This window comes from Ochlerotatus camptorhynchus, unplaced genomic scaffold (assembly GCF_037179485.1).
Source record: "Ochlerotatus camptorhynchus isolate MF236.1 unplaced genomic scaffold, CSIRO-AGI_Acam_v1.1 ptg000308l, whole genome shotgun sequence".
In the NCBI taxonomy this organism is placed as follows: Eukaryota; Metazoa; Arthropoda; class Insecta; order Diptera; family Culicidae; genus Ochlerotatus; species Ochlerotatus camptorhynchus.
Genome location: NW_027040796.1, coordinates 617,866 through 631,072, shown reverse-complemented (window position 1 = coordinate 631,072; position 13,207 = coordinate 617,866). Strand labels below are relative to the sequence as shown.

At 38.4% G+C, this 13,207-nt stretch overlaps 1 protein-coding gene across 3 annotated transcripts in view; it reads right to left on the bottom strand.

Annotated features, from left to right (window-relative positions):
* LOC135707342 (uncharacterized) overlaps positions 1 to 13,207 on the bottom strand; it is a 29,471-nt gene that overhangs the window by 8,261 nt on the left and 8,003 nt on the right. For all 3 annotated transcript variants that reach the window (XM_065229158.1, XM_065229159.1, XM_065229157.1), the window contains exon 2: positions 8,724 to 9,042. In XM_065229158.1, coding sequence (XP_065085230.1) covers positions 8,724 to 9,022 — 299 coding nt within the window. In that variant the 5' untranslated portion in view covers positions 9,023 to 9,042. The remainder of the gene's footprint in view (positions 1 to 8,723; positions 9,043 to 13,207) is intronic.

Genomic DNA, 13,207 nt, shown 5'->3' with positions numbered 1-13,207 from the left:
TCTGAGCAACCAGCCGTCTTGGAAGAATATCTGAGCGACACCATTTAAATTTTTGAACAGTTGGAAATCTTCAGCATGAATTTCATCAACCTTAAGTGAAGATCTTCAGCTATCCATCTTGATCAGCCTTGATCAACCAGAAATATTTAGGGAATATCTGGATACGTAATTTAAATTTTTCGATCTTCAACATAATACTTGATCAAGCTGAATTCTTGAATACAGAGAACATGATTGACTATTGTCACCTCACTCGTGACAGCGAGTCACCTCATCTCACTCGCGGTGCAGAATAGGCCTCAATATTCCCTGAACATCTACAAAGTTCAAAGTTCCCTCATCACTACTTCTAGAAAATCTTTCAAACTTCTAAGAGGCTCCCTGAACTTATTCCATGTTCCATAATTATTTTTTCCAACCTCTTTTGTTTGGACCAAGTTCTCAGAACATTCACGAACTTCTCCAGAGTTCCGGGAAGACTCTAAACTTGTTCTATGTTACATCTGGTGAGAAGATCGTTTCGCCCAGATATTCAGGAAAATTCATAGAAAAGATTCAGAGCCATACTGAAAGATTTGAGAAGCTCGTGGATGTTTTGAAATATTGTCGAATTGAAAGAGGTTGGAAAAAATAATCATGGAACTTGTAAGAAGTTCAGGGAGCTTCTTAGAAGTTGGGAAAATTTTCTAGAAGCAGAGGTAAGGGAACAAACTTTGCACTCCTAAAAAGTTTGCTGAACTTCTACGATGTTCCCTGAATCTTTACACTTTTCCTGCACTTATATGAAGTTTACGTAATTAGCTAAACTTCTACAATGTTTGCTGAACTACTGTGAAGTTTGATACACTTCTACGTGCATCTACGAAGTTCCCTGAACTTCTAAGAATTTGGATGACGTTCCCTGAAGATGTATAAAGTCCCTGAAGTTTAAACAAATTTAATGAAGTTAAAGAGAAATTCCTTACGAAGTTCCCCGAATGTCAATAAAATGCTCTTAAGTTCACTTAGTTTATAGAAAGTTCGATATAGTTCTGCAAAATGCTCTGAACTAACATTCAATAAATTCTACAAAGTTCGTTGAAATTCTACAAAGCTCGCTGAGCTTCTATAACGTTCGCTGAGCTTTTACAAGACTAGCTGAATTCCTATAAAATTTGCTGAACTTCTAAAATGTTTTCAGAACTTCTTCGAAATTTTCTAAAGTTCAATAAAGTATCCTAATGATCTATGAAGTTGTTCGAAAATTTTCAACGCTGCCTGTGTTTTTACGAAGTTTCCGGAACTTTTACGAAGAGAGTGCTGTTGGTAGAGCCGACCTATACGGTCATGTTTTTCGTTAGCTTCGGGCACCAGGCCCGTTAGAGTTTATTTAAATTTAATTTCCTACAAACAGATTGCCGATCGAGTGTAAATTCTTCCAACCAAGTGATTCTGCATGTAGACTTGGAACAGAAAGCAGTACACCCAACGCAGGGTTGCTTCCACTCACTTACTATAAAAAGATGTTTTTCGGAATTATGAAATCATGAAATAGTATAATGCCAATAAGTACTTGTAAGTTACAAGAAGAGGCATGAAGTATATGTTTGACACATAAAATCTGTCAATATTGCTTTCAATGCGTCACAATTAGCGATTTTACGACTCGTGAGCGCTCACTCAGAGTGAACGCTCACGAATCATAGGATCGCTGATTGTGACGCTCTGAAAGCGAAATTGACAGGTTTTATGAGTCATACACATACTTTACACCCTCTTCCTGTTACTTAAAAGCACATACCATTATAACATCTACTGATTGCATAATTCCGAAAAAATATTTTTTTAAATCAAGTGAGTGGAAGCAACCCTTGACCAACCCTTGACCGTAGCGTTTCGCCGTTTTGCAATATAAGGCTGATACACGGCTAAAATACGGCATGCTAAGGTTTATATTGTTGGCATATTAGCCTTGTATTTCAAAAAGGCGAATTGGCAGGCTTGTTGGTTACTTGGGGAGTAAAGTGGGACAAGAATACGCACGTAGTATTAATGTATATTTTTTTACCGTAACATATTATTTTAGTTTATAACCGTGAGTCTATTTCTTGACACAATCCTTTATGGATCTATTTGGAAAATCATGTAATTTTTCTTAAATTTTTGATTAAGTAAAATGGTTGTGAGTGCGTACCTGCAAAAGCCCCACATGTGGGGCAAGAGTGCGCATTTTATTAAATGTTTCTCAAACGTTAAAAAAAAAAATCAAAATTGGACCTTAGTTCGGCATATTTACGCGCATATTATGTGTATGACCTAATCTGTTTTCTTTAATCAAGTGTTGAAAGTTAGTGATTTTTTAAATGGTGGAAATTAACATAAAATCATACAAATCTGCTGTAATTAATATTTTCGGAAATATTATTACAATAAATCCTACTAATTAGAGATTGAAAACAGGTTCTATTATATTTTCTCAAAATTGAAACGATATGTCCACCACTCTAAGCCATTCGTACTCATGCCTCACTCGAAGTCAATAATGAAAAATATCTCCTATAAATTAAGTTCTTTCCTATATCGTCAGCTTATACATACCATAAAAAACCAAAATACCATCATATAGATCAATCATAATACTGGAATACTTAGGTTATAATCTTCATGTCTGATATCATAAAAAAATTCAAATTTGTAAAAATTACATACTTCTGGTGATGGCTTTAGGTGGATTATTAAAAATACACAATATTTTTTAGTAAGTTTGTATTCAGTAGAGGCTTCAATCCTACTCATAATCATTGGTCCATCATTTCGTTTACCTGGCTTTCTAACCAAGTGCGTACTTTTGCTACCTGTATTGTGTACTCTTGCCCTGGGGAGGAGGGGCATAGTGAACAAGTGGGGCATAGTGAGCATGCCGCACTTTGGCTCTGGATCTCCCGCTGCATGAAACAAATCAACTGATAGTAGGGTCAATATCATTATGATATTGATCCTACAGCCAACCAATATGTTCCGAACGACCGGAAGTCCAAGCTGGTGCACGGGATGGTTACTATGCCCCACCTGTTCACTATGCCTCTCTTACCCCTACTCAAAAAATAAATCACATTTTCAATGGAAAATATCCTTTAGAATTACACATAACTTTCATGTGATTTCATTATTGGGAATCACACCACAAAATCACACCTTATGCGTACAATGAAATTGATGTAATTATATGAATGTTATGTGAATATTAGATAAAAAATATTAATTTTGTTATTAGAAAAATGTCATGTGCGTTCCCAATGGAAACTATATTAAACATTTTTCCAGTGCAGAAGGAAAAAAGAATAAACTGAAAAGTACCCCAACAATTTCTCTACTGAGGGAGAACCAAATTGGTTGCGTAAAATCCGGATGCTAACGATTTAAATAGCCGAGTGAAATATTGTTTGGCTCAGTGATTTAAATCAGTTTAATTGTCCACAAAAGTTTAACAGTATTTGCGTGATGCTTACGTTGATGTGTTACAGGATAATTAAAGCTCGAAAATATAAAAAGGGATTCTTTCTGCAAAAATTCTCACTCAGCTCACTTGGCAGAATTCAATCGTAAAAGGCTCAGCATGCAAAAATCTATAAGTGAGGAATCATCCACACTACTACACTCATAATCATTCATGTTACGCTCAGCTATCTGCTCAATTCTGCGTTCATCGAAGAAAATAGAAGCAATGAGAATACGAACGAAATCAGTGCGGCTCGTTTCTGATGTTGTATGCGTGTGAGTGAGTAGTAAATGCAAATCGATACGATGTTTCCCTTGCTTGATTATACAAAATGGTTTTACCAACATTAATTTGCTTAGTTGAAGATGCTAATTTACTGATGAGCGCTGTAAATGCTTCATGAATCAAATTCAATGGTTTTTTGAGAAATTCCTAGGCTTCAAAACGTTTTCAATCTCGTAAAAATGCAAAATAATTAAAAGTACGTGTGACAATTGGAAAATTACCCTACCTATAGAAAAATATGCCTGGAAGCTTCGGCAATGCGCTCCTGGACAGTATATGATCATGATGTATTGATTTGGTGAGTGAGTTCCAGTTGAAAATGTTGAAATTAGTTTTCATTGTTATTGATTTTCGTTTGGCCTCGATTGCGAATGGTCTGTGGCTCGGCTTGTAATGTTAATCGATGCGATCGCGATCGAACATGTAGATTTGACGCTTAACCGATTAGGTTTTGATGTGTTGTCGTGTGCGTACGTGTCCTCCCTAACACGAACATGAGGGCTGTAGTGGAAAACTGATCGTAGCGACACGGTGGGTCGAGATTTGTGGTCTTCGGTCAGTAGCTCACTTAAGTGTCGGCGAGAGTCAATTGCGAAAAAGGCACACTTAAGTACCATTTGTGCAAAGGTTTGTGGCCTGCATGATGTGGCGAGAATTTGTATAAAGCCCTAGTATGGTCGTATCGGTGGTTGCATAGTCGCGACAGTCCGACGAAACACGAAGGAGAAAAAACGTTTTACAACGTAGAAGAGATACCGGCGCCGGTGGTGTAGTGGTAAGCGTGATTACCTCTAACCCCAGCAGGCCTGGGTTCAATCCCAGTTGGCGTCGCCGGGATGTTCTGAGGCATAACATATCTAATTTCGCCTTCCTTCAGAGGGGAAGTAAAGCCGTTGGTCCCGGTTCATGAGTTGATGGATCGATAGGTAAGGTCCAGGTGTGGAAGCTGCCTCCCTGGCGTCGGTAGCATTGGTGCTCAGCACAGAAAACAAGATCGATGGAAAACAAATCAAGGAAAAAATGTAGAAGAGTTCGTTCGAGATCGCTTAAAACATTGCAATATTTGTAACGGCGATCCTGATCGATAATTGAGTTGAGCCTTCCGAGGAAATCATTCTTTGTGTATACCTTCGTTATTATGGTTTTCTTAATGTCATTCATTTTGTGACCGTCGTCGCCGGTACGTAGACAATCGTTAGTCAGATAGCATTCGGTTGAAACGGCGAAAACTGTTTTTCTCGGTAAAATATGGCGTGGGACATCATTTCATTTGAATAGCTTCATGCCGCTGTACATCAAAAATCTCCGTTGGTTATGTTGTCTAGTCCAACCATTTTTGCTTACTGACCAGAAGACCCTTACTGAATTGATAGGTTAATCCTGATCCAACAACCCAACAAAATCTCCCTCCTATTACCATCGTGGGACGGCAGAGGAAAACACGGACCTCAAAACAACAAAGATCATTCTAATATTCCTTCCATACTTCAACTTGATTGCAAGGACGTGGGCAGCGCCGGTATTTAACTTTAAATATGGAGTCACTGAAACTTGTACATTGAGAATGGATGGTCACTCCCAGCCCCATTGAGTTGATTCCATGTGCAATTTCACTGATTCTGATTAATCACGGAGTAGCAACCATTGATATGTGCAATCAGTCTAAGTTTCCGAAACTGTCATTGAAGTTTTTGGAAATCAAATGTGGTTCTCTTAATTACTATGAATTGCCCGTGATTTGACTTCTATGTTTTATAAATTCTAAATATTGAATACCTTCCCACGCCCGCATTAGCGGTAAGACATTTTGCCGATCTCGTTGAAGATTTTTTCTACATACACCTGGCAGGCATCCATGCCCTAAGGGCCGGGTAAAGCAGGTGCATAAGAACGCCTATCAATGGTTGTTGGGTTCTGCCCTGACTGGCGATTTGCGACCTCTGTGCACCTGAACTCCAATTCTTACCTCCACGCGGTGCCCGGTGGGATTGCTGGCGGTGATATTTGCCGTCAGTAATGCGAACAAGAACGGGGGATCATCGTTGTCACCAAAGCACTACTGTCAATTATCGGTAGTGCCCGTGATGATGATGACAGAGCAATAAGGTTATTGCCAACTCTCGAAGTAGCCCAAGATTATCGCTACCTGGGGATGCTAACCGGCTCGGTCTGGTTACGACTTGGCCGTCCTGAATGAACTATATCCACCTTCTCAAGGTGGTTTGTTTAAAAGGACGTTAATAGATGGAAGCATGCCCTAAGGCCGGGTAAAGCGGGTGCATAAGAACGCCTATCAATGGTTGTCGGGCTCTGCCAGCTGATCTGTCGATTTGCGACCTCTGTGCACATGAAGTCCGATTCTTTCCTCCACGCGGTGCCCGGTGGTATTGCTGGCAGTGATATTTGCCGTCAGTACTGCGAACAAGAACGGGGGATCATCGTCGTCACTAATGCACTATTGTTTATAAGTCGCTAGTGTCAGTGATGAAGATGACAGAGCAAATAGATAGGTTTTAAGCCAACTCTAAGTAGCCCGTGATTATCGCTAGCTGGGGATGCTAATCGGCTTGGCGCTGGTTATTATTTGGCCGTCTTGAATGAACTATATCCAACTCTTCAAGGTGGTTTGTTTAAAGAGACGTTAATAGATGGAAGCATGGAAGCATGGGGTCTCCCTTAGCTCAGTCGGTAAAGGCGCAGCTACAAAGCAAGGCCATGCTAGAGGTGGCTGGGTTCGATTCCCGGTCCGGTCTAGGAATTTTTCGGGTTGGAAAATTTCTCGACTTCCCTGGGCATAGAAGTATGATTGGACTTGCCACACAATTATACCAATGCAAAAATGGTACAGGCATCGAAAGCTCTCAATTAATAACTGTGGTAGTGCATCTAGAACACGCAATAAGCTAATAAGCGATATGCAACAAGCTTGAAATGCGGAGAAGAAGAAGAAGAAGAAGAAGATGGAAGCATGTCCTACACGGGAAAAAAATCGATCTCCGAAATGAGAAAAATGACTCATGATTTCATGAACACAGCGTGTTTTCATGTTATGAAACTACACCATGCATAATATTCATGATATCACGAGCAACTTTTCTGTAACGCATCAAACATTCTCAAAATCATGAATCATTCGAGTTGAAATCATGAGCTAAATTCATGGGTTTAACTTTTAACCAAAAAATGTGAAAAGAATAAAATAAGGTATCAGACTGGAATCGAACCAAGAACCTTGAGATCATTAAGTCCATACTTTGACCACTAGACTCTCAGTACTTGTATAAGATGGAAGACAAAAGGCGTATAAGGCGTGGTTTATGAACATGGTTTGTCAAGTACGTGTAACGCTTGTAGCGGTCTTGATTCCACTGCATTATGAAATCATGAATTTCCATGACGAAATCATGAATCATTGTTACAATTTCATGGAATGCCAAGTTTTTTTCATTTCATAATTTTTTATTCATGAAAATGGAATCGGATTTCCTTGATATTATATATAGTTTTTATGATGATAGAGCAATATTTCCGTATTAGAAAAAGAGATAGCAACACAATTTCACTCAGTCAATGCGTTAGGCTGAACAGTCATGTGTCTTGAATAAAATGGTTGTCTATTCAGAATCTAGAAGTAGAAATATTGCTCAATTATATCAATCAGTTATATAATTGAGAAATAGTGCCGTGAGAGAAAAACAGATAGCAATACAATTTTACTCAGTCACTGAGTTAGATTGAACGGCCGTGCAGCTTTGTAGCAATGCTACGGATAATGAGTAATTCTCGTTGAAACCAGGCCACCACACATGGTCTTTAAATATTTAAATATATCCACTTGATTGGTTGAAACTAATGAAAAAAATAGATTTCCACTTTCCTTAGCTGAAATTGATGGACCCCTCGCTCGCCAAGGGACCTTACAAATTTCAAACAAGTTGAATTTCTAGCAATTCTTGACATATTTATCAAGTTAAATCTCTGAAATTTCATATGGAATTCTCCGAAAAAAAAAACGTTATTATGAAGAGGATGGATACCCGAGCAAAGTTAGAGATCAAATTGAAATCAGAATTTGCTGTTATGATGTAACTTACTTTGAATACTCCATTTGATCTCATTTTGGTTGACTTAACGGTTAACACATCAAAAATGAGAGCAAAATTTTACACTGTTGAAGCAAACGGAAAACTAATCCTGCTTTCAATGAAATCAATTTGATTACTGATTTTGCATTCATAATGTTTGACTGAATACGGGCGTAAATGGTTAGCATCCAAGCTTCTCACGCTGAAAGACTTGAGCTCAAATGTCACCTCGGGTTGGTTGCGAATGACCTAAAATTAACACAAAACAATTAAACAATAATCGTTAGTTCAACGACAGATAAGCTTAACTTAAATCTTAAACAAGACGTTAACAGCAGAACTTCAAGTTAAGTTGCTTTCATTTAAAATGTCTTGACTGCATAATGAAAGCACAATATGATATCAGACTAATGTCGTGACAATTGAAATCAAAATGAGTATTCATTATGATAGGAACTGCAATCTTTAATATCGATTTGCTTTCATTTTGTTAACCGACTTTGCTCGGGTAGGGCTTCCATTCGGCATGACATTTCTTTTTTTGCGGCCATATATATATTGGATTTTATAAAAAAAAAACTTATTTTTCACTATGTTCGCAACCACCGATTTTGATTATGAAGTCACCATCTGAAAGCTAAGAAAAAATGCTATCAGATACTCTCAACAGATTAGGTGAGCAATGTCATTAATACTATGAAACATACTCAACACAATAATATTCTAAATCCATGAAAAAAGCAAATTGAAAACTCGAAGTCCAAATATAGTTTGCTTCATACATATACAGTGACTGACTTCATTACGAACCACCATGCGTCCCCTCCATCCGCATTTTATTGGACATTCAAATCGATACCCACGCGTGCACGTACCGATTTTTCCTGGCATCCTTCAGCAGCAGTTTGTCCTCCATCGTTTTGGTCAGCAAACTGCAGCTGGAACGGTTCAGCACGCTGGTCGCTTCGGATGCCATCGACGAGACGGAAATTGAAATGAGCGACAGATCCGTGGAAAAGCTCTCGTGCGAAGGCGACCGCAGAATACGGTTCGAAACGGTTAGGGCGGACGGGATTTGGCTCGTACTGGAAGTACTGCTGGTGGCTGCGGTGGCGGCGGCGGTGGCACCGGTGACAATGCTCGCGGTGGTGATGCAATTTTTCGGTGACGTCATTTGGCGGGGCGGACCGTGTGCTGGAAGAGAAAACCAACGAAAATTGTTAAGGAAGTAGATATTGTTGTATTTGGGTATTTAGTTGAATTATGACAAGCACTTTACGGACGGGACAGAGGGATAGTGTTGTAGGATAAATTTGGCGATGGACAAAAGCTTCGGAGGTTTGCTTTTATTTCATTAGCATAAACACTGCCTCCGGGTAAATAGTGGAGCTTCGGTTTATTTTAGTCACCCTCGCCGTTGTCGCTCGAACAATAGCACGAGTACATGCAATCATCGTATGGTTTTACGTTCTATAGCCGTGCCCGTGTGTCCTTTGGCGTGCAGGAGACCGGATATATGAAAAGCATAAGTGGGGAAGTATCGAGCGAGAACGAGTACACAAATAGCAATGCTACTCTATTCGTTTTGATTGCCGATGCGAGCGACCATTTCATGTGCAAATGATTTACCGCATTATTGTTATTGTCACAACAAACGGCAAACGGTGTAATGTCGGTTTTGGTATTCGTGACCGTTGACATTAGAGTTGCATTGGTGACCTTCTGCTAGGAAGCGAATGTCGAATACCGTAGCCTTAGGTGCTGAATGAGGAAGCTACTTGAGCAACACTTTACTATGGGTCAGAAATACTCTTAAATCATGAGTTATTTTTAATTTTCGAGTTATGGTGCCGAGAAGATTTTTTTCCAGAATTGTGATTGCACATCGTTCTCGACCAGTCTAGTCAAGCCACCTATCGCCTTTATACTAAATCGCGAAGACCCGTTTTTTCTCAGTTTGTTTCGTTGCGGTATCTCTAAGCCCTACGCTTCGAAACAGCAGCATTAAGTTTCTTAGTGCCCCAAACTTCGTAAAACACTATAAAGAAGGATCAATGTCGCTTATGGTAGACGTGAGCCTAGGAATGTGTCGACTATAACACGTCACGTACATACATGGATGTAGTCTAACTCTTGAGAGGCAGACACAGCGAACAAGGGTCAACCAACACTATATGGGGATGTCGGATGTGGTACATAACATACGCATCACAGAGAGCTTTCCTTCTCCCCCATCCCCGGAAAGTGAATGTCGGAATCTTTCCAACAGAATGTATGTAGTGGCATATATCACTACTCTCTGCATAGTTTCGTCGTTTCGCAAAAGCTCCAAACAAAAAATGGCGGCAAGCGAGACGTAATAACAATTTATTATCCCAGTGTTTCACCATATTTTTTTATTCCTTCTGGCCTCCAGTTCAATATTATAATGGCATTGCTCTGGATTCCTGCCAAATTGAGAAAATAGGGACACGCAACAGCATCAATACGCAGACCTGCACATATCCATATACCGACGAACACATAAACACTGCGGCTACGGAAAAGAACACAGATTAGCGAGATATCACGACCATCAGTCACGAGACGAAAAGTGGGGGTGTTATTATCAAAATGTGATTGCACGCCGAGGCTTGATTGTATAAGCAATACGGTCGGAGCAGACACTATATCTTGTGATGTGATATGCAATTTGAAATAGTCCTTAGTGTTCTTAAGGTCGATTCGTGTAAATTTCATGAACCAATGCATTACAATGGATATATATATATGTAATATATAAAGTAATGTTTACTATGAAAAATTTCAGTTTTCTAACTGTCATGCAGTTTTTAAATCGAACTTATTGTTTTTCTTATGTCCAATTATCGATTTTTCCTAGGCTTCGGATCTCAAAAATTAATCTCAGTGGTTCTGAAACTTTTGTCAATTAAAACCCAATTCAATTAAATTTGAAGTAGTCAGGACTAGGAATCGGTGGTAGATCTTACATCCTTAACGTACCACGAAAAGGTGATCTACCCACGTTACGGGGAACTTTTTTGATTACTCCAGTTGATCTTGCTTTGTATGGATTACGGTTAGCACATAAAAAATAAGAGCAAAACTTTACACTATTTTTCTGCTTTCAATGAAATCAATTTGATTACTGATTTTGCATTCATAATATTTCAAGATGAACATTGCATTACGTCCTAAGTAACATTGACAGATTCTCTTCGTCGACTTTCTCTTTGTATCCCCACGGTCATGTAAATACATTACCAGGTATTTTCAGCACACAGATCGATAAAAGAAGCTTTTATCTAGCATCTAATACGACAAACACTCTGCTGAAAGTCTCGCTAATAAAGATAACCTAACCTAACCAACGACAAACACAACAAGAAACGGTTATGTGCTCAAGTTATTAACGACAGAGAAAATCGACGAAGAGAATCGATCAATGTTACTTAGGATCTTATGCAATGTTCAGCTTGATTTAACTGAATACGGGATTGTATGACAAAAAGTCGAAAGGCAAAACGTCGAATGACAAAAGTTCGAAAGGACAAAAGGTCGTAATCAATTGACGTAATTATTTTCTGGCAACCATTTTGCGTGAAACTGGTGAATCTCATTGGTTGTTTATTTTTATTTGAAGTGAAAGTTTTAACAGCTAGCAAAAAATTCTCACAGCTAACAAAGCATTTCTTCTCACTAACATAAACAAATCAAACCGCTGAGTTGTCAATTTGTATCAAAAGGAAAGCATAGTGTGAACGATTATGTTATTGAGTTGCATCACTTATCGTATAACATGTTGCAGCTCCGTAGTTTTAACAAGGCATAATATAGAATTGCATTATCAATATTTTTCCTTCTTTTAATCACTGCTCCTTCTTTCACCATTGTTTTTAAGAGTTAGACGAACTTCTCAAACATTCAGGGAATGTTGTAGAACTTTAAAAAACAATTTTTCTTGAGGAAACAGTACTTGTTCGCTAACTGGGCTAAAAGCACAGTTCAGTTAGCAAATTTCACTCGCTAACTGGGCTGGCTTGTCAATCGTCAAAAAACAATGAAGAAAACTTAAATGGATTGTTTGGTCGACGTTAAAAAAATTCACGTGCATTCAAAGAATCAAAAATATCTCCAAATGACAAAATGATAAGCGATCAACGAACGAATGATAACGCTATGTCAGAAGTGGAAAGCAATAATGATATCTTCTTCCTTCTTTTTCATGACAAGCAGCCCGTGCGACACAGCGCACTCGGGGTGGTAGAAGGAAACGAGCAAATTGTTGGCAAGCTAGTAAGTAAAGCCGAAGATGATACACGTGTGGTAATGGGAACTTTTTTGTTAGGGGAAATGGATGTAATGTCGGCCTAAATTCCCTTTAATTTGGGCCCATACATAAATTCAGCAATCGACTAAATTTTCAATAGCGACCAAAAATATCCATTTGTACCGTCCCAATGACGCGTTCATCTAGATAAAATTTAGAAAAAGCAAATTTTTAGCGATGGGCCCAATCTTACATCCATAGGCCAACATTAGAGCCATTTCCCCTATAATCAGGATTTTTTGTTCAGGAATTTTCCCTGACATTTTGCTACGCAATCTAAACTCATCCTACTGGAATTCCCTTTAAATTACGCAAAGATTTTTTTTAAATATTTATCAAAGATCCTCTTGAAATTTCTCTTCTTAATTTCATTGAAAATAACGTATTTTGAACTTACTACATGCAGTATGTAGCATTCTTTAGGGTCAAAAGCTATGTGAAATAATAATCTATGCTTCAAGTACGAATTTTGGATTTATTGTGCGACAATACTTGTGATGTTACGTGTTACCAAATTTAGTTGATTCAATTAAGCCGGGAAAAACAGGTATTTATCTTTTTAAATAGAGTGGTCAGTGTGCATTTGTTTGAAGTCTGTTATCTTAAAAAAAAATAGATTTTACAATATTATCTCGAAAAATGGAAAATGGATGTAATGTCGGCCTAAATGCCCCTAATTTGGGCTCATACAAAAAATAAGCAATGAACTAAATTTTCAATAACGACCAAAATATCCATTAGTACCGTCCCAATGATGCGTTCATCTAGATAAAATTGATAAATAGCAGATTGTTAGCGATGGGCCCAATCTTAGATCGATAGGCCAACATTAGAGCCATTTCCCCTATCACATTTTCTGAAGTATAAAAAAACTCTGTCTTTTGTTTTCGTCATCTGGAAAGTTTCCCAAGCCTAAGATGTTGAAAATGGTCTAGGAAACTTTTCAAACTCTAGGGATTTTTCAAAAACCTAAATTTTGAAAAATCTTTGAAACCCGGCAGCTTTATTATCAGTCCAAACATCGAAAAA